We start from the raw sequence: 22,185 nt of genomic DNA on the forward strand, positions 1-22,185 counted from the left end.
GGTCCTATTATGCCGAATTATTGGGCCGATTCAACGCCGAATTGAAGAAAAAACGGCCCCATTTGGCAAAGAAAAAAGTGCTCCTCCACCATAACAACGCACCGGCTCACACCTCCGCCGTCGCCGTGGGCGAAAAAGACACTCGCTGGGCAGAAATTTAAGTCGAATGAGGAGGTCATCGCCGCCACGGAAGCCTATTTTGCAGACCACGGGAACAGGTATTTTTCAGACGGGTTAAAGAAGTTGGAGCATCGCTGGGTCGTCTGTCGAGCTAAAATGAGAATATGTAAAGAAATAAATTGCCACTTTTCCAAAATTTTCCTTTTTCTTTTGTAGGCTAAGTACTTATCGGACTGCCCACGTAGCTTCTAAACTCTGATATTTATAAATTGCAATAAAAAATAGTAATTACTGTTAAGCACCTAATTGTTGAACTTTAAATTCCAGATTCAACGTCACCACATTGTACCGCTTGATAAAGTTAACTTAGATCTCTGATAATATCCACTTTAAAATGTTTATGCTATACTCTAAAAATCATAATTAGCAATTTAATTGATAAGATGCAGAATTCCCGTATTCTTTGAAAATAGTTTTGAGTCGATAACATTATAAGGGTTTTAGTAAAAATGAAAACGTTTTTAATATCAAGTTTACTAATATTTTTAGTTGCACCCGTTTTTAATTTTGTCCATGTAAGTATTTCTACCTTTTGTCCACTGTTATAATCAGTAAGCAGTGCTGAAAGGCACTGCCGGATATAAATCAGGCGACGCTCACCATTAGTCTAAATATTTGACTTATTTGTCACAAGAATACACAAGCCAATTTTTCAATTTGTTGCAGTAATGATATTCGATTTTTGAATGTGTATTATTGTGTATGTCTGTGTATTATTTGTGTTATTATTTATCTTATAATAATCCTAGATTAGTTTATAATTTTGTATTGGAAATTTTGGATTTGTTTCCCGTGAAAACTTATTTTGAATTTCCCATGAAAATTTATTTATTGTAGTTGTACATCGTACCCATTGTAGAAGCTTCAATAAGAATATGTATTTATAAGGCAGGTTAGAAAGTCAAATTTTCATTATACAGGGTGTAACAAAAATACAGGTCATAAATTAAATCACATATTCTGGGACCAAAAATAGTTGGAATGAACCTAACTTACCTTAGTACAAATATGCACATAAAAAAAGTTATAGCCTCTTGAAGTTACAAAATGAAAATCGATTTTTTCGAATATATCGAAAACTATTAGAGATTTTTTATTGAAAATGGACATGTGGCATTCTTATGACAGGAACATCTTAAAAAAAATATAGTGAAATTTGTGCACCCCATAAAAATTTTATAGGGGTTTTGTTCCTTTAAACCCCCCAAATTTTGTGTACGTCTCAATTAAATTATTATTGTGGTACCATTAAATAAACTCAATATTCTTAAAACTTTTTTGCCTCCTAGTATTTTTTCGATAAGGCAGTTTTTATTGAGTTAAGGCTTATTTTTTAATATGTTTACATAAAAATTTTATGGGGGTTTTGTTCGTTTAAACCCCCCAAACGTTTGTGTACGTTCCAATTAAAATATTACTGCGATGCCATTAGTTAAACACAGTGTTTTTAAAACTTTTTTGCCTCTTTGTATTTTTTCGAGAAGGCACCTTTTATCGAGATGCGACTTCTTTTTTAATATGGTTCAAAATATACCTAAAAATGTAAATCATACATAAATTTTCATATTATTACAAATTCTCCATAATCGTACTTAGCCATATACAAATATGTGGTGGATCTGACAAAAATATTCAAAATATCTTGATAAAAATTGACTTTTCGAAAAAGTACTAAGAGCCAAAAAAATTTAAAACATTGTCTTTAACTATTGGTACTACAATAATAATTTAAATTGAACGTACACAAAAGTTTGGGGGGGTTTAAAGAACAAAACCCCCATAAAATTTTTTTGGGGTGTCCAAAGTTTACTATAATTTTTTCTTAAGATTCTACTGCCATAAGAATACCACATGTCCATTTTCAATAAAAAATATCTAATAGTTTTCGATATATTGGAAAAAATCGATTTTCATTTTGTAACTTCAAAGGGGTAACTTTTTTTATATGCACATTATTGTACTAAGGTAAGTTAGGTTCAATCAAACTATTTTTGGTCCCAGAATATGTGATTGCATTTATGACCTGTGTTTTTGTTACACCCTGTATATTAACGTAATATTAATGTTAATGAAATTTTATAATGCCAGGTACAGAAGTTGCCAAATTTGTTACCTATTATTTAAATTCTTAAAATAAATTATACCAGTAATTATTATAATTCATGTAATCCTGACTGACCTCTAGGACGGTATGAATTCAATAGTTAATCAAGGATTGATGGAAATTCAGTATAAGCGACAAATATTCAGTGTATAATGGAGGCGGGTTGACATTACTAGTGAATAACGAACGTGGCTCACGATTACGTATTTTGCCCGTGCTATTGTTAGATATTTTATTATCTATTTTCAAATATTTTTTCAAATATTTTATGCAATGCATAGATACAAATGTACTGCTCGAATTTGAAAATAGATAATAAAATATCTAACAATAGCACGGGCAAAATACGTAATCGTGAGCCACGTTCGTTATTCACTAGTAATGTCAACCCGCCTTGAAGTCCTAGATTTCCATAAATCTTGCAATAACCGTGGGATAAACGTAAACAATCGGCCTTGATTAATTTTAAGTACCAAACTACCCAAAAACCAACAGTTTTCTATAATTAGGTATCCACTAAACATCTTTATTTCACAACTATCTTTACTATTTTCCATACATCAGAGACATAAAAATACCGATTAATCCTATTACGATTCAAATTACGTAATCAGGGCGTAATCAATGGTAATCAGGGCGTACTCTCGTGACGTAATAAGGGCTTAGTGTTCATTGGTTAGTCGGAGTAGACAACCGTAGTAAATGTCTAAGAACCTTGTGTTTTACCAACAAAACTTATGCTTAAGCTGGCCACTCACGGTACTGCGGTGTCGTTCGACAAGATCGTCGATGATATCAATAATTCTGTAGTACTGCAGTAGACAGGTGAGTCTGTCTGCGGTCAAATTTTACGATTTCGTTAGATGCACGGTCACACGTGATCAAAATTTTTGTCAATTAGTCGAATTTGACAAAGTTGAACGACGCCGTTCAAATGTCGCCTAGCAAATGTTGCTAGTAAGTAAAAGCAAAAGATTGGCAAAATAAATAATATTAATATAGGTCCACTCTCCCTCAAGGGGTCTGAGTTGTATTTAGACAGTTTTCAAAGTGAAAATAACATTGATATACCTATTTAGCATTTTTATAGGACGTTTTATAGCATTTAACCATTGTTTTTATCTATCCGATAATAACTTATTTAGTTGTTTTTTCTCTAAGGTGATAACTTATTTAGTTATTTTATTCTAAAAATATAGCACTAATGGTAACCGATAAAACTGAACTTTATCATGAATACTTCGCATTCCTACAACATAAGGAATATTATCTTTTTAAATTAATTCTTTTAGTGAACATGTTAAATTAATCCTTATTCAAAACAAAGTTACAAAGAAACGCAACTAAAATGATCTGAAACAAATTAAGAATTGATAGAATAACATTATTTATGTTTGCCTCTCGGCTGCCATATTGATTTAATTTTGACAGCATGTTTTTTCTCAGTACGTAGAACCCCGATAAGTCGGCCTTCGAAAACATGGAAGTCCGGTTAACTCGGACCGATTTTCATCAATCATTTTTTCACTTTGACTGAGTTTTTACCAAGAAATAAACAATACTGTATACAACTATTATAATGGAATTTATCTATAAGATATATAATACTGTAAATATTACTGTATTTTATTAATTTTCACCATATTCTCCGACTAACTCGGATTTTCGATAACCCGGATCTGCGGCGGTCCCGATTAATCCGACTTATGGAGGTTCCACTGTATATCTGTTACTCAGTTTGTCCTCAAGTAAACTACATTTAAGAAAATAATTTCAAATTTGTATTGGCAGTGTTTTTATATAAAATAAAGATACCTATGTCATTTTGATATTTTTTGGGTACGATACCATAAACAATAATAAAACGGAATGATCAATTTAAGAAAACTAAATTCCTGTCGTTTTGTGAATCAAAACATTTTGATTTTTGTTCATTAGTTTGTATTTAGTAGGTAGGTAGGTACTCAAGTATTACCTTTCAATAACATATTTAGTCCAATAATAAAAATAATAAAAAAAATATATAAAAAAATTAAAAATAAAAATTAAAAAAAAAATCACTAAGAGGTTCTAAATCTCCGCGAGGATGAATCGGATTTAGTTCCTACCGTAGTGAAAAAAAAAGAAAAAAAATTAGCATAGTTGTATTTATTAACATAGTAAGTAGACATTGTTTTTTGTAAGCTTTATTTTTATTCTTCTTTATTTTTAAGTGTATACTGGACAATTTTGTACTTACGAATGAATAATAATTTTATATTTAATTACGTGGCTAAAGGTTATAAACCAAGGCCAGAATCAGAACAAAAAAATATTTAGTCCAGTCGGGTTAGACGAATAACAAGCCTAACCTTGCATTAGGAGTTGCCCCACATTTTATGTCTCTAATCTTTAGGGGGTGTTAATAGTAGTGTAAATTTAAAATCTAGACTGAATTCCGCCGTTGAGTTAGCCGCCACCTTGATTTTAAACGAGAACTGTTTTTGCTCAATATCTCCGCCATTTTCAACTTTTCGACAAAAAGTGTAACAACCAAAATTGTTTAAACTATAATTTTCTATCATTTCTATTTGTACAATTTTTTCGTGCCGTCGATATTTTCCGAGTTATGGCGGAAAATATTGATAGCTAGAGAATAATTATCTATCTAGTTTATTATTAGTTTTACGACAAAAATGTTCCTATAGAAAAATAGAGAGAATTAAATTTTACACAATTTTAATTTCTTTCATTTTTTTGATAAAGTTAATATTTAAGGTAGTACGTATGCGATAATGGCGCGAGCGTAAGACCTGATTGATTTTCTAGCAATTGTTTTTGTTCAATATCTACGCTATTTTCAACTAAAATTGTTCCAAATGTGATTTCCTACAATTTATTTTTAACAATTTTTTTCATGCGGTTGATATTTTCCGAGTTAAGTGGGAACATAGTAAAAAGTGGTGGGGGGAGCATAATTACTGAATTGAATCTTGTTTCCGCGCTGCCGCAAATTTTATAATACTATCCTTTAGGGGAGATCAATAGTAGTGTAAATTTAAAATCTCGACTGAATTCCGCGGTTGCATTAGCCGCCATATTGATTTTAAAGGAGAACTGTTGTTGCTTAATATCTCCGTCATTTTCAACTTTTTGACAAAAACGGTAAGAACTAAAATTATTAAAAATGCAATTCCCTACAATTTATTTTTCACAATTTTTTTATGCGATCAATATTCTCCGAGTTAAGGGGAAAAATGGTGGAAGCGGAGGGGAAGCATAATTATTAAATTGTCTCATTTATTATTAACTTTACGACATAATTGTACATAAACAAAATAAAGAGAATTATATTTTATACCATTTTTGTAACTTCCAATGAAACACCAACCAAACTAAGTATATAAAAGACATAAATAATTACTTATATGCATTAAGTTGTTCACTTAATGTTATTAACTAGCGGTTTTTATTGGTTGAATTTGTCTGTCGATAATTAAGTTTCATGTCAGCTAACATATTTTGATATTTCAACAATTTTTTTTTTAACTTTGGGCCCTGTTGGGGGGAATTTTCCCATTCCCCCCTCTTAGACCCGCCACTGGTTCTCTCGAAAAATTGTAGTAAATCGTAATTGCAACAATTTCAGTCCTTAGGGTTTTTTAAAAAATTAAAGAAAACAAAATTGTACAAAATTTAATTCTCTTCATTTTTGTATAGGTAAAAATTTGTTGTAAACTAATAATAAACGAGATAATTCAATAAATCCATAATTATGCTCTAACTGTCACTATTTTTTCCCCAGAACTCGGAAAATATGGACCGCACGAAAAAAATTATAATAAATGAAATTATCGAAAATCACATTTTCATCAATTTCAGCCTGTATATTTTTTGTCTAAAAGTTGAAAATGGCGGAGATATTGAGCAAAAACGGTTCTCATTTAAAATCAAGATGGCGGCTACCGCAGTGGTCAAATTCAGTCGAGATTTTAACTTTATACTACTACTGACTTCCTCTAAAGATTAGAAAAATAAAATTTGAGGCAGCTCGTAATACAAGGTCAAATGCTATCCCGACTTGGCTAATTCTAATTATTCAAACATGTGCTTTTACCATTTACGTAACCTATATTATATCTGCCTATAATGTAATTTTCCTTTACGTTTACTGCCACATAGAACACCATAAAAAGAATAAGGGAAGTATTACACTTTACAGTTCTTAGTCATCGCTGTCTTCGTCTATTGCAGGTATAACATCTGTGTTGTCAAAAAGTTTTGTAAGATAGCCTGCTGACTTGATGATTTTTATAAAATATCTTCCATGCGATAAATATTATATTAAGGCAGCGGCAGCCGCATGCGAACAACAGCTTATGGATATATTGCCGTTTGCGCAACTACAACAGTATCTACTGTTTAATGTTTTCCAAGCCATCTACGTTCGGCTCATAATGCAAATAGTCCAATCAGTATGCTCACCCCCGTTGGGTAAATTATTCCGATTCGGTTTTTTACACAACTTACTCAAAAAGAGGTCCTTACAACAAATCCACAGGGTGCCAGGCAGTACCGCGGCCGGAAAATTATTTAAACAATTTTTAAACAACTCCAAAATATCATTTTTTTTTTCACTTCGGACAAATTTGTTTTACATTCTCTGGATCATTCTGAGCAAAAAAGATCTCTTGTGATTTTTCTCTAAAATTGGCTATTTTGTCGAGTTATACGCGATTTAAAATTTGAAAATCGCGAAAATGGCCATTTTCAAAGCTTTAAAACGCGATTAAAAATTATTATCATGAAAGTCAGGAACTGACCAAATCAAAGTTTATAGTCCCGTCTAAAACATCCTGAAGAATTTTTTGTCACTATTTGATCACTAAGCTGTTATTTTTAATTAGTAACAATGTACCACGAGAAATATGTACCATTCATTGGACGTTTTAAAAAATGTCAATTGAAAGTCAAACATACATAAAAATGTCTTATGGGGCTAGTACACGTTGGGCCAATCAGTTGGGCCAAGGAGTTGGGCCAACGTGTACAGGACCACTTGGCATGAGTTTGCGATTGGCGGTCAGCGTTGGTCTACAAACCGAATTTTGTCGGTATTTGGTGCACAAATCAAAGGATTTTTGGGACTTGCGCGATCTGCCAAACAGCTGTTTGGTTATGAACACGTTGTTGTCGTTGAGTTTAAAATATTTGTTTCCTCTTCTCACAATACTGTTTATAAGTATTAATTTTAAGGTTGTGTTTTAATATTAATACTTTTTTCGGTGTAAAAGCACCGTCGTTTGCGCCATTGTTTTTTAATCACTCTTGTTTGGTACACTTTTCTATAAGCATTGAACGCGTTGTACAAATTAATTGCGGCGGCTGCTACAGTCTCCACATCCATATCCATAATCAGAGTTTGTTTTTTGTTTATCCACAGAAAGGTTAATGCAGACTTATAACTCCACCAACGTGTAATCACCATATATTCACTGTTCTTACTTGGCCCAACTTATTGGCCCAACTCATTGGCCAACTAGTTGGCCCAACGTGTACTGGAGCCATTAAAAAAATAAAATAGAAACTTTGAGGTTATGTACACTCGACCTATGAAATCTCGACCATCATAAATTTTTTAAATTAATTGCAACTTAATTAAGCAAAAAACATGATGAAAAATTAACGATTTTGACTGTGGGGGCAGGGGGAGGGGTGGTGGGCTAAAAATACGACGAGTATTATTTTTTAATCACATATAACGTAAAAAAAATGAAAAACAATATTCAGGTTGTATCGATCTCAAAAAATATCATTAAACCCGCAAAAACCCTTACAAAATTTTAAAAAACATGGTTTTTGGTGGGTTTAAAGGTGTTTCGCCTAATTTTTTTATTATCATTAAATACTCAGTTAGTTCAAATTATACATAATCTATTAACAAAACCTTGAGTTGATCTATTTTGGAGTCTATAAAATGGAGAAAATCCTCAAAAACCTCTTAAAAACAGTTTTCGGGTTTTTTTGAAGGCGCACCTGACGGAAAAACCTGAAAAAAATCAAAGAAATAGTCTTTGATGAAATACATAATACTCAAGAAAAATTAGACCTACAGACATCTCCAAAAAAAGTTTTAAAAAAAATTTAAGAAAAATTTGAGGTTATGTACACTCTAACTGCGGGTCCATAAAACATGTTTTGTAAAAGCCTCAGCTACACGTGTGAATCTTTTAAAATTTTTGTGCAAGCATTAATATATTTCGTGGTCAAACTTCTCAGCTCAATATTTTGATATCAAATGTAACGTATTTTAGGAAAATGATGGAACGATAGTTGAAATATCCAACGGAAAGATACAAGGGCATATCTTACAAAGTGCTGAAGGTACGGATTATTACGCTTTTCAGGAAATCCCATTTGCTGCGCCCCCTATTGGCAAAAATCGATTCAAGGTAAGATAAACAATTAGGTTTTATGTAGTAATATCATCAGTATCATCCTCAATCTTAATAAGTTTAAAGATTAATAATAGTGACGGACATGTACTAGATAATTTCTATTTTAAGTCTCTATCCCGCGTACCAAAAAAAAGTTGATTAATAGGAAGCTGAAAGTTTGTTAATGGCTTACCGGTGTCTGGTCGGACAAACTTTGATGTATTGGAATACTGGAACAGGGGAAGTTTTAGTTATTGTGGAACGTGTTGGATCACACGTTCACGTGTTGGATCACACGTTGTTGGACAAGTTTATGATTGTGAAAACCAGCAGGTTGTTTTTAAGTTTATTCAATAGCAAACTTAATATAATATATGAAACAATGTTTGTCCGATAAATATGTTGCCATTATAATAAGTCCGACACGTAGAACATGTCCAAGGACAGGGATTATATTAGTGGTAAATAGCAGTCTGGTCTTTGCATGAGAGTTTAATGAAAGAGTAACAAATCAATTGGAAGTTGAAATTTGAAATACATGGGACGTTTTCGTAGTCTGACGTTCGAAACCTGTAACCTGTTCCACAATTAAAACTTCCCCTGTTCCGGTGTTCCCATACATCAAAGTTTGTCCGACCAGACACCGTTAATCTATGAACAAATTTTCAGCTTGCTATTAATAATTTTTTTTTGGTACGCGGGGTCCAGGCTTATTTGTCAGAATTTAAAAAACTAAAATATTAATAATAATAATAATTCTAGTTACCTCAAGAACCCAAAAACTGGGAAGGTGTTTTAAATACAACAAAGAATACAAAAGTATGCTATCAAGGAAATTATTATCCAAATCTAGAGAAAACTGAAGATTGTCTTTATTTGAACGTTTATTCTCCTGTGGTAAGTTATATATTTATAATAATAGATTTTGAATGAATACATTGGTACAATAATCACCATAGTTATTGGTAAAAGATGATATAAACCCGCAGATGAAAAAAAATTCTTTCACGTGTAAACGTGTTTCAGGATCATCGCCATTTTTAACTTTTACTCTCCTACTTTGTTAATTTTAATTCTGCAAAGCGTAAACCAATTTGAAATTTTAAATTAAGTATACAAGGTGTGTTTGGGTTAAGAAACTAAAGAAATAATGTATTAAGTGAAGTGGGCTATTTTCGATAAGCGAAACTGGTGCTTTGTGATCCGAAAATCAAATTAGAGCACTCAAGTTGATAGTCCTACGTTACTCTCAAAACTGGTAGATTATAGAGACAAAATCATCAGCATATGTCTAAATCTTTCAACGAGGGTTATAGAATTTTTTTAAGAAAGTTACTAGCTCTAAATATTTTTGGCACCAGAGTAGATTATTTATTAAAAGGGAGGTTCCCTAGGTTGGCTGTATACCATATAGTTAAAAAACTCTAACAAGAAGTAAAACCACTTCTATGTAAATTGGTATATAAATATACCAATTTACATAGAAGTGGTTTTACTTCTTGTTAGAGTTTTTTAGATTATTTATACTCCACAGTCAGCGTTGTACCGTAAAATGGGGCGACTTTGACCGATTTTGTACTTTTAATCCTATAAAAATCATATTTTAAATTTGGCTACATTTTTGTTTATGTAATTATGTTATGGGTTTAGGCGTCTACTTTCAGTAGCTTAGATTATAATTACAAGAAAATAATCATAACCTACATAAAAAATAAAAAATGCCTTTGGTCAAGTTCACTCCATCTGGGGGGAAGATGACCGTATATGCTTTTTGCCTGTTAACTTATTTTTCTTTTAGGTGGGGTTAATTTGACCGTTTAAACCATTTTTTCTTAATTCGTTATATCGGTGGATTTAACAACCCTTGGAATATTAATTCTTTTTTTTTATTTAAAAATCAATTCTTAGATATTTATACATTTGAATCGTTAAAAATAATTTTAAAAATTATACAGGATGGCTGAAGTATATCACAATAGATATTTCTCCATGTTTTCGGTCAAATTAACCCCGGCGGTCAAAGTAACCCCATTTTACGGTATGCAGTAAGGACACACACACACACACATTCACTTACAAATATAATAAATTCCAACTCTTATTGACATGATGATGCCAATAGCAAGAAGTTTTCATTTTTGAAGAATAGATAAAGAGAAGCATAGAAATCCGAATTGTGGTAATCGCCATGTATCTTGAGATTTCCATCCCCCTATATTGACAATTTCTTTCATAACCCATATCATCTACATCCTCTCATCTTCTTTGTATTATCATCTATGACAACATCCTACTTCATACTCTTAATATATCTTGTTCAGATATCATCTTTCCGCATTTTTAATTACTTTCACTTCTACAGTACTTCCGACATACAACCACATTATTCGTTATATATCTTCTACGTTAATTATTATCTCCATATCCTACCACCCTGATCCTTCACCCTTCTTCCTTATTCATCCGTTTATTTTCAGGCAGTATGAAGTTGATTTTCTTGGGTTATCAGTCTCATCGAATGTTTTTAGTCTCATTTTCATTCACACATAGCAACATTTCTTTAGCCAAACGAAATACGCCATCTTTCTCCTTTTTTTGGGTTCACCTGTATTTAACAAATTAGATCAAATTATTAGTCATCAAAACACTCACATACTAGTCAGTATCTTATGTATATTTTATATGTTTTATACAGAATAACAAACAATAAAACATTGTCCTATGTCTTTAAACAAACGCTTCTTTCAGAACAACGTCTGGAAGCAATAAATATTAAACTGTTCACTTATTTAGTGCAATACTCTGTGTGAAAAAATTCTAAAAGAATGAATAGAAATAAAATATGCTATTCTATTTAGTTAGTACATTGTATCTACTTATACTTAATAAAAGAAATTGCATTGAAATCAAAACAAAATAAGTATCAAGATTTATATGATGCAATTAAGAAAGCATAGGAACTCCGATAAAAGTGTTGTCTTTTGTAACTATATAGCTAATTATTAGTTGTACATTGAATTGAGAGAGTACGCGGATATTAATGCGCTACATAGTATTACTGATTTGGATACATTCGTAAATAAACTAGGGGAGCTAACTTTTAAAAATCTAGGAATAACATGGAATTTAAAAAAAAAATCACTAAAAAGGGGGGTCATGAGTTGCAATTGCGATATCGGTATGAGGGGGGGGTCAACTTCAAACGACGCTTTACGACGTATTAAAAACTCCAAAATTTGACGTAGTTTATGGATGTTCCCTTAACACTGATGATGGATTATTTGTTAATCCAAAAACGTTTTGGTAATGTAATGTAACCCTTATTGGGGTCTCTTAAATATACCTGTTACAAAGGATCTAGTATTTTCTTTATTTTCAAAAATAAAAAAAATCGGAGAAGCTGCCTTGATGCCCAAGCTCCTTTTTTGATCTCGCCATCCCACTCTAGTCTTTTGGCATATTGTTAAGGGTGCTTAATATCTGGTGCTTACCTTAGATAACCTATAAAGTGGAGCATCCAAGGAACATTGATGGGCTGCAGCCACCTAATCTGAGGAGTGACACTAAACGAATTTTCCCTTCATTTTCCGGCTTAGAATTTGTAAATTTATGCTCTTCTCCGTAAATGTGCTCGTCTAGAAAGCCAACTACCTTGGCTCTCTGTCCAGGAATTGTGTATGTCGGTTATTTGGATGCCGATTTCGCGAAATAGATTTTTGGAAGTTTTAGGTTTAGGAGGATGTGGCCTTCCGTGCCTATCAGAACGCTGCCTGGACCTCGATTTTTGACCCTTCGCTTCGTTATCGAACGTATTCGCTTCGATCTGTTAAGTGTACAGATAGCGAATGATCGATAACGAAGCGAAGAGTCAAAAATCGAGGTCCTGGGCCTCGATTTTTGAACGTTTGCTTCGTTATCGAACGTATTCGCTCCATATACTAAACAGATACGAAACAAATACGTTCGATAACGAAGCGAAGGGTCAAAAATCGAGGCCCAGTGCGTTTATAAATCGTGGTAGTACGTGTAGATATATGTAAAAAATAAATCGTTATTAACTGAAAGTATACCTAAGATCTCCAAAACTCTGTAAGATGCAGTTCGCTAACTGCAACAAATATAGACGCAATAAATGACTGGATGCTAAAAAAAGTAAAATATAGTAGGTACACTACAATTAAAAATTAATAGGAGTGGTGATTTTCTCAATTACAATTTGCAGTAATTTCGTTAAAATTCGCAGAAAGTAGGTATATAAGTTACACAAGGTTTTGATTGATGTTATTTGTATATTTTTAAGCAACCAGGGGGTGATAATGCTCTACCAGTTTTATTTTGGATTCACGGAGGTGGCTTCAACTGGGGTTCTGGAACTTATGATGATTACGGTCCAAAATATCTAATGGGTCATGGGATTGTTGTCGTAGCAACAAATTATCGACTAAATGCATTTGGTAATTATTTTTGGAATAATCAAAAATTACTAAATTAATTAAAATTATTAATAAAGTATTGTAGGGGAAAGTGTTATATTATTCATAGTTATTTTCTATTTAACTTATCAAACATATGTCTCAGTTATGTAAATAATTAGCTTATTAACCAAATAATCAATAGGTTTTGCTACGACAGAAGATGATGTTATTCCTGGTAACCTTGGTATGAAGGATGTGCAACTGGCTTTGAGATGGGTAAACAAAAATATTCGTCGATTTGGGGGCAATCCCAATCAAGTTATAATAGCTGGAGAAAGTTGCGGTTCCATGGGAGTCGGAATGCTACTAATGGGCCCGTGGAGTGACGAGGTGGGTAAGTACTAAATTGTTCTTATTTCATATTTCTCACGTATGAATGGAGGGGGTTAGAAGTAAAAGGGTTTAAGTGCACTTTTTTTAAATTTTACTCTAAGTACAGATTCGCATACTTAAATGGTATTACAACTTGGTGGTAAAACGATTTAAGCATATTTCGTCCTACAATCGCCATCTATCCCCATTGTATTTAGTTCAGTGAAAACAATAATTGCAGTTTGCTTTGGTAGCAAACAGGTTTAACCGTGCGCTTGAACAGTTTTACCACAAAACTATTTTTAGTATTCTGTAAAAACAATAGTAATAAAGGAGTTTAAGTTCACTTGAACCATTTTACCACAAAACTATTTTTAGTATTCTGTAATGTGTAAAAACATGTTAATACAGGATTGATTTCAAGTGAATAAATATTAGATTTGTGAGCAATTTTGAAGACTAATTAAGTATTATATAACTTGTCAGTTGTAGCTACACTGTGGATAACAGCTGGGACAAAAATGATTAGTAGGGAGCGGATTTTATGCTAAATGCATATTGCATGCATATTTCGCATATTAGAGAACTTTACTAACTTTTGCATATTTTTAAAGAAACATGCATATCTTGTGCCTATTTAAAAACATTAAGTCCACAAAAAAAATTAAATTTTTTAATTCGACACAAAATATTTCCCCGCACAGGCTGTCCTATCTATTAATTCGAGAAATACCTGAAGAGAGACGGCTCATTCACTGGCTTTTCATTTTTTCTTAGAAAATACCAGGGCCCGGATTACGTACACTCGATACGCATCGTATCCGCCATGTTTTACCGTAGCGCCTTATGGGAAAACATGGCGGATACGATTCGTATCGAGTGTACGTAATCCGGCCCCTGATCTTAACACAAAGTACTTACAGTGCTTATAGTACGCCGTTATAAAATGATTGTATGATGTTAAAATGATGAAGGATGGTTTACCGGGAAATCCGAATTTTATTTGCTTTTATTATATTTAGTACTATTTGTATCCTAATTTAGTAGGACCCTATAATTCTGGTAATTCTTTTAAATTTCCTATTGTTAAGAGAATTTACACCTTTAATTATAGTTTTACGATTTTCGTCTTTAGACGGCTTTAAAACTTTGAAATTTATTTTTAAATTGATTTTGGTGCAGAATTTTCGGCTTTCACAAGTTATTTTATTATATTTAATAAGTTATTTTACTTATGTTGATGTCGAAAGGAGTTGTTCAAGTTATAAAAATATTTTATCTGATCAAAGAAAATGTTTACTCGTAAAAAAATTTGGGAAAACCCATTGTAGTGAATTATAATCGAAGATATATTATAGTGATATTGTTGTTTTATTTTAAATAGGTAAGTATTGGTATCAGTTTTTGTGAAAAATATGAATAAATTACATATGTAAAAAATAATGATTTTATTTGAAAGATAATAAATAAGATTGCCGCCCCCCTATAAAAGAAGCCCTTAGAATAGAATAGAACAGAAAATTTGTGGTTTCTCGAAATGCGCATTTTTTGAATTTTTGTGCATAACTTGCGCATGTTTCGTAATTTTTTACTGCATATATATGCGCATATTTCATTAAAATTGATCGCATATAAATCCGCTCCCTAATGATTAGTAATATGTAGTTAACATCTGCACTGGAACCGTTTTACCAGTAACATTTATCACCACCATGTACCGATTCAAGTACAGTTTTTTAATATTTGAAAAAAGGAATGATATAGTAAGAGTAATAATATTATACCCCTATATTTTTATCATTTTATAGTACATTGTTCACTAGACATATTTTAGAATAATGACTCCTACAATTTATAAAACTCAAACAACTTTGAAGCTGATTATCTCAGAACTATCAAAACTGCACTTAACCCTTTTACGTCTGGCCCCTCAATTGTTATAAATTTGTATATTTCTTCAGATATAATATAATCGACTCATCCGTAGAACAAAGTCTTATCTGCAAGATGCATAGTTCTCAGCAGAGCGTTTTAAAGACATAAACGTATTTATATCCTAAACTCATAAACTTAAAGTACTGAATTTCGGATATGTTTTTAGGCAGATGGGTTCATTTCTATTACCAATTACACATCTTTTTTATGTTTATTATTTCGTATAATAGTGGGTCTGATCTTAACATGCGACGTTTTAAGGCGGAATCACGAATGTCATTAGTGAATATAAAACATTATTTTACGGAAACTTAAAAAGAATACTTCGTCTTATATGTATTTAGTGCATTTTTGTCCGGAATTACGTATTTCGTTTTGGTCATATGTGAGTATATGTACTATAATTTGACAAATTTTCTGTAAATAATTTCTTGATCTATACGGACTAGGTAATACGTATTCCCTATTTTACCGAATTAAGTTACTTAAGTTAATTGAATTCTATTAAAATCAAGATTTTATTATTTTTCCCAATAATTATTATTATTCATAATAATTATTATTCAAAACTGTCCTTAATTAGGTAAACCCTTAATGCGATTTATCAAGGAACTAGTAATAAATGAAACTAGGTAGGTAAGTTTATTTTTATAAAGGTGTAAAATTATTTGTTTATTTATTTTTACTAAATTTTTAAATAATACACTTTAACGTTATTAACGTAGCATTAGCTATCACAGGAATTCCTATTATAGTAGTTTTATAACAACATAATATAGAGTTACAACTTCTGCTAAATTAGACTGCTGAATAGGAACATATTTTATTTCACAGTCACTCATTAACAAATTCTTGCTAACGGTTTTATCTTAAGTGTATTTAAAGTCATAATAATTATACTAACGTAAACAAAACTAAACCTATAAAAAATTAAACAACAGCATTTACTTAACTACTAAATTAATGATAAGAAAATCAATCTGAATCTGCAGATTCGTTAATAACATTACTATTGTGATGTGGCAATGAATTAAAAAAAGTATAATAATCTCTTGGAATAACACCAGATTGACACATACCAATCAAATCTTTATATTTATCAATGGATATTTTGATAGGCTCAGAATACAAAGTCTTCAGGTCGGTCTGTAACGAATTTCTTGTGTTACCTCGAAGAACCAAAGTATCGTAATCGCTTTGTGTCAATTGATACTTATAAAATAATTTATTAGGATCATTACAGTTTGCATGAACCTCTTTTATAGTATTCCACGCTATCTTGACGCCTTTGATATTTTTAAGCCAAATTTTATCATTGATATGGGATTTGAAATCAAAAAAATTTTCCTGTTTCATATTTCTAACTTCGTAGGGTTCTCCTTCAATTTTTGACCATTTCACTAACAGACGCCACTCATCCGGAGTGTATATCATTTTTGTTTCAGAGGCACGCTCAATTACAGAGTGAACACTATCACCTTCATTTTGAGTGTGCCCTTTTTCCAAAAAACGATGTGTAATCGAAATACTGAATTTTTTTGCAGCGTAAACGTACAATGAAAAGACAATTCGATTGCGATTTTGGCCAGCGCAATTGTCTGACCAAAAACGGAACTCTTTGGCACCTTTTTTAACGTTATTTTCAATAAAATCCAATAAACAACTGCTCACTTCATTGGCCCCACGTTTTGCCACTGATTCATCCCACATGTAGCATGTGGCCTTTTTCTTTCCCATATCGAAAACAGTAAAATTTAAACAAGACAGCTTCCGTTTATAGTAATAGATACTGACATTTCCATGTGGGCAAGTCAGTACCTTCTCGAAATCGAATACAGCTGTTAAAATTTTTCCTTCTGACTCTATCGCTTCTTTTTTATCTTCGCTTTTTAAATGCCTGGCAACCTTTTTATTATCTTGGTGTTTGTCAAATTTACTCTTCTCTTCTTCTGTTGGAACTTTCTTTTGATGGAAAATATGGCATTCATCGCACTGGTCTTTTTTTGGTATGTGAAATGATAAATTGAAATGTGAATTAACAATATCACGATATTGTCGCTCTTTTGAAGCTTTACATGTATATTTTGCATCATCAAACCATTCCAGATAAAGTTTGTGCATCTTAGCAATACTTAAATCTCCATTTAGGTACAGTTTTTTGCTGTTCTTACGTATGTAGTGCGATTCAACGGGAACGAACGATTTCACATGATCGCATACACTTTGCACCATAGCATCAGTTAGAACCGTTTTATGATTGTCGTGGCGGCCTCGTTTATCCTCTTCTATATAAGAAGTTCCGTCGAATTTTTTCCATGCAGTCTTCAAGATTCTTGTGCTCACTGCAAGTGTGTTGACAAACATTGTTTGGCACACTGGAACCGTGTCGCAATGTGATACGTTTGAGTCAGTGATCAGAGGTAGGAAGTATTTATAAGTATATTTGCGGTTATTTGGAGTAGCTTGGTTAAGGCACCTTTTCTTATCAAATTTTTGAGAGAACTTAACGATAAAGTGCCATTGCTTCGCTCTATCACCTAGTTGCCAAAATTTTGAGAAGAAATCTACCCTCTGTTGATGAGAAATCTTATCAAAACATTTGTAGCGGCATTGGCATGGTAGTCCTAATGTTTTTTCGTCCTTAGCTACTCCACCTTTACTCATATACTTCTGTCCCAAGTTTTTCAGACACTTTCTTTTAACATCAGACCACTCTTTCTGTCGCCTCGGTCGTTTTTTAGTTGTTTTAGGTGTTGCGTTACTTTTATTTGTAGCAGAAGAGCTTGCACTGCTAACCGAAGGAGAAGGCACCTGAAGAACATATTGTTTTTCGTGATCTGCACAAAACTCGTTGTCACAGACGGCATGAAAATTAAGAGGTGATGGCATTGGTGTTAAACTACGGCCACGGTCTGTACAAGTGGAAGTAGGTGTAATGTCAGAACATTCCAATTCGTCGATTTCTATCGTCGGAGAATGTCTAAAATACTGGGAAGCCTCAAGAGCAACGGGACTCAAAGGATTACTTTCATCTTCCGGAGCATTATATTCCACAATATTCTCTTCCCTTAAAACATCTTCAACGATTCCCTGTAGGTCTGAATCAATTTCTTCCGCACTTGTATATCTTCTGTAACTAAAAAGAAAAAACGTCATACCTATGGAATAATCATAAAATTATAATTTGGTCAGTGTGGTAGCAATTAATTACATTTATTTTTATCTATCCAGTATTTAATAAGCAAGTATTTTCTTTAAATTTGGAATATTTTAAAGCGAAAAACGTCTTAACTTATTTCATCTCCGAGTAAAAAGTCCGGATGTTACATAGAACTAATAATTTTACCTAAAACTTTCAGTGAAAAATGTCCTATGTAAATATGAATCATTTAATATTTCATCACAATCTATAGAATAATGTTCTATCTTTTGATATGCTTCAACATTTTGCATAGAACGTTAATCTTGTTAAAAGCAAATAATAAGGTTATAGTTAACTACGGAACAGAATTTTTAGTATTTTAATGCATGCAAAGATTATTATCACAACTATATCGAATAACGTTCTATGTGGATATAGTTCAACAAAAAACTATTTTTTGAAAAGCACTATTGTAATTATCCTCTTTCTGTTTTTTTGTTATTTAAATGTTAATGTTTGGCTTTAAACAGATTATTTAGTACAAACACTTACCATCAGTCATATTGGTCCTTGTAGTAATCGGCGAAACATTTAAAGTTTGGGCACAAGACTCGGGCAAAACTATGTTTTCGTTTAGCATATTAAGTATTCTACGTGATCGTGACATTTTACACAATGATATATATTATTATTCACTATTATCAGTTTAGATTCACTTGTATAACATTAAATAATTATTGTGGACTAGAACTCAGTTAAACACAACCACTCTCCAAGCAAAAACGTCTGGAATGAGAATCAGACGGAGCGCGCGCTTACCTCTATTCCTCGGCACGACGTCATGTTCACTAAGTTCCTTTTACTTCGTAGTGAACAAGACATGGGACGTTATTCGATTTTATATCTTCCAATCCAAATGCAATAGAAAAATTTTAAAAACACAGTTAGATAGAGCTTGCATTGCTGATTTATTTAAACTATTTACCTAATTTTTGTTCTATTATCACATCAGACTCTATTCTACGGACAAGTCGTAATGTAGTTTTCACTATGTCGTTCAGTTGAATTAACCATAATTATCCTGTTTTAATATTCGGGTTTTCCCTCTTTCTTACCGTTTCTTGTCTCATGATTTTCTCTTATGTAATAAAATCGCATATCAATGTGCTAACAATTACCATAATTAATAATATTATCCAATTAATAATCATATTATCAATATTATTAATATTGCCTCCATTATAATTCCATTCTGACTCGGCGGCTTTTGGAAGTTACACTTCTTTACGCGCGCTATGAGGGTGAATTTTTATATGTTAAAACCTACGATCCCGGCGCATGCGCATTATAACTTTGTTCTGATTGGATGTTCAAATGAGATGTCAAAAATTATCCAATATGGCAGCTGTAGCGCAGCTGTGGTTTGGACAGTTGACGGTTTGGTTATGTATGGTTGTTGCGTTTTAAAATTTGTGGGAAGAGAAACAACAAAGGTTAGTTAATAGTTATACTGCCTTTTTAAATAGTTTTCATATTATATTTTTGAAGTTATTCTTCAAAATGTTTTAATTTATGTATGTATTAGTCCATAAAAGGTGTGGAAAGAATATATTAGTGTTTTTAAATATATTTTTCTACAAACGTGTTAAAAATGGGTTTTTAGGACTCCATAGGAGCGTTAAAAATGACACTTTAAGGCACTAGTGCTTTAAAAATTTTAAGGCACTGCAGTTAAAAGTGAATTGTCAAATTGTGAAACGTCAAAACATTTATATTTCAGTTATTAACATTAATATTAATAATACAACTTGCGCAATTTGAAAAAGGTGGTTTAAAAGGTTTTTTATTATAATTTTGTGTCTTTGGATTTGTCTTTCTTGGGCGTAAAATAATAAAATATCTATTTTTATATTTCACTTGTCACCGTGATGTATAATTATGTAGATATATCTGAAAGGTAAGTTGCATGCGGCTTGATGGCCTTGATGGTAAAGCATTGGACCAGAGATAAAAAAATCGCGAGGTTGCGGGTTCAAATCCAGGACGATTCATATTTTTTCTTTTTTTTTATTATTTGGCATTGTTAAGTTTTGGTTCATTTTTGGTAATTATTGTTAATTTTTTGTAACTGTTAAGTAGGTATATTTATTTCGTCGAAATTATATTATAATAGAAGTATAACTTCTTAAAAAAAAATAAAAAACCAATGGGAAAATCCCAATAGTTGGCTGTATACCATAGTTTAAAAAACCAATACAGAAGTAAAAACTTCGAGATGTATTCTGGTATAAAATCGTTTATTTAAAACTATAAAATGTCATGGATTGCAAAACGTTTTCATTCTATACAGAACATCTTCAGTGCCTAGAATGAAGTATTTCCACGTTAGTTTAAAGCAAAAGGTTAAAATTGTGACTGTTAAAATGAAAAATGTGGGAATACTTACATCCTGCCGAGTAGTTTGAAACTAGCACACTGTAAATAGTGTTAACCTCATTGTATATGGTTTACATAATATAATATATTAAAATTTTATGACTACAAGTCGATGTTGATAGATAAAGTGGAACACATGCTAAAAGGGTGCCATGGTTCCCTGCTCGAAGATGCTAGGTACTTGCCAATTCAATGGGCACAGACCAACTGAGAAATTAGTAAGTGGATATACAATTTGACAATAGTGACATGACATGACAAGATAAAGCCAATTTTTGGTTAAAGTTTCATTTGATTTTGGATTAAAAAAAAAGGAAAGGTTTGTCTGCAAAAATAATTTAAATTATTTGAATAATAAAATCTACTGTAAAGTTTAAATTAGCAACTCTCTATTCCAGAATAACTTATAGATCCATTAAATTTAATGCAGATATATTTCATGGTATAAGTTGTGACGTCATCGAATGTCAAATGACGAGATGAAAGTTGAGTTTTGTTGAAACAAGGAAATACTCTACATAATAAAAGATAATTAGACTTGCGTGGAAAAACAAAGCTAAACAAACCAAAAAACCAGAATTTAAGAGTATTTTTATGTGATGTACTGTTGGTTGCCTAACAAGGCAAGCAGGCAACAGGTTGAAGGTAAACGGTAGAATATTGCGAGAAAACAGTATAATACAAAAGGTGGCTATTTATTGTGTTAAATTTATTAGTATACTATTGCAATGAATAATTATGTCTGTTAAAAGTTGGAAAATAATTGTTGGCAAAATTAAATAACTAAAGATTACTGTTAGTGAGGTAGATATATGTGTGAAGGAAATGATTGTATATAATATTGTGGAATGAATAAAAGTATGTAATAATAAGATTAAACTATGTGACATAAAGTCTAATTCAGCTTTATGTAGTTTTGGAAGGACTGAATGAATTGGAAGTAATGTATCTTGATAGGCTACCAACGTAGATTAGTGAATAAAATAATTAGAATGAGAACTACCAATATAAGTCAAATTGTGGGTTGGTGTCAGTATGTAAAGCAGAATCTAAATTGAATAAGTATATGAAATAGAGAAGTATGAGATTGATTTCTATTGGTGATGGTGGAGTGAACAGACTGAACTAAATGAATATATTTAAGTGCAGAACTTAATGAACGTATGTGATTGTAACTGAAATCAA

General features: G+C 31.9%; 1 protein-coding gene across 5 annotated transcripts in view; it reads left to right on the forward strand.

Moving 5' to 3' along the window:
• The first annotated feature begins 480 nt into the window (after positions 1-480).
• The window catches only part of LOC114328169 (juvenile hormone esterase), a 256,507-nt gene continuing 234,802 nt past the window's right edge, over positions 481-22,185 (forward strand). For 4 of the 5 annotated variants that reach the window (XM_050648169.1, XM_050648172.1, XM_050648164.1 and 1 more), the window contains exons 1-5: positions 481-695; positions 8,578-8,715; positions 9,463-9,597; positions 13,001-13,154; positions 13,318-13,509. In XM_050648169.1, coding sequence (XP_050504126.1) covers positions 630-695; positions 8,578-8,715; positions 9,463-9,597; positions 13,001-13,154; positions 13,318-13,509 — 685 coding nt within the window. In that variant the 5' untranslated portion in view covers positions 481-629. The remainder of the gene's footprint in view (positions 696-8,577; positions 8,716-9,462; positions 9,598-13,000; positions 13,155-13,317; positions 13,510-22,185) is intronic. The other variant, XM_050648167.1, reaches the window with a different exon arrangement.

Source organism: Diabrotica virgifera, chromosome 1 (assembly GCF_917563875.1).
Source record: "Diabrotica virgifera virgifera chromosome 1, PGI_DIABVI_V3a".
NCBI classification, from domain to species: domain Eukaryota; kingdom Metazoa; phylum Arthropoda; class Insecta; order Coleoptera; family Chrysomelidae; genus Diabrotica; species Diabrotica virgifera.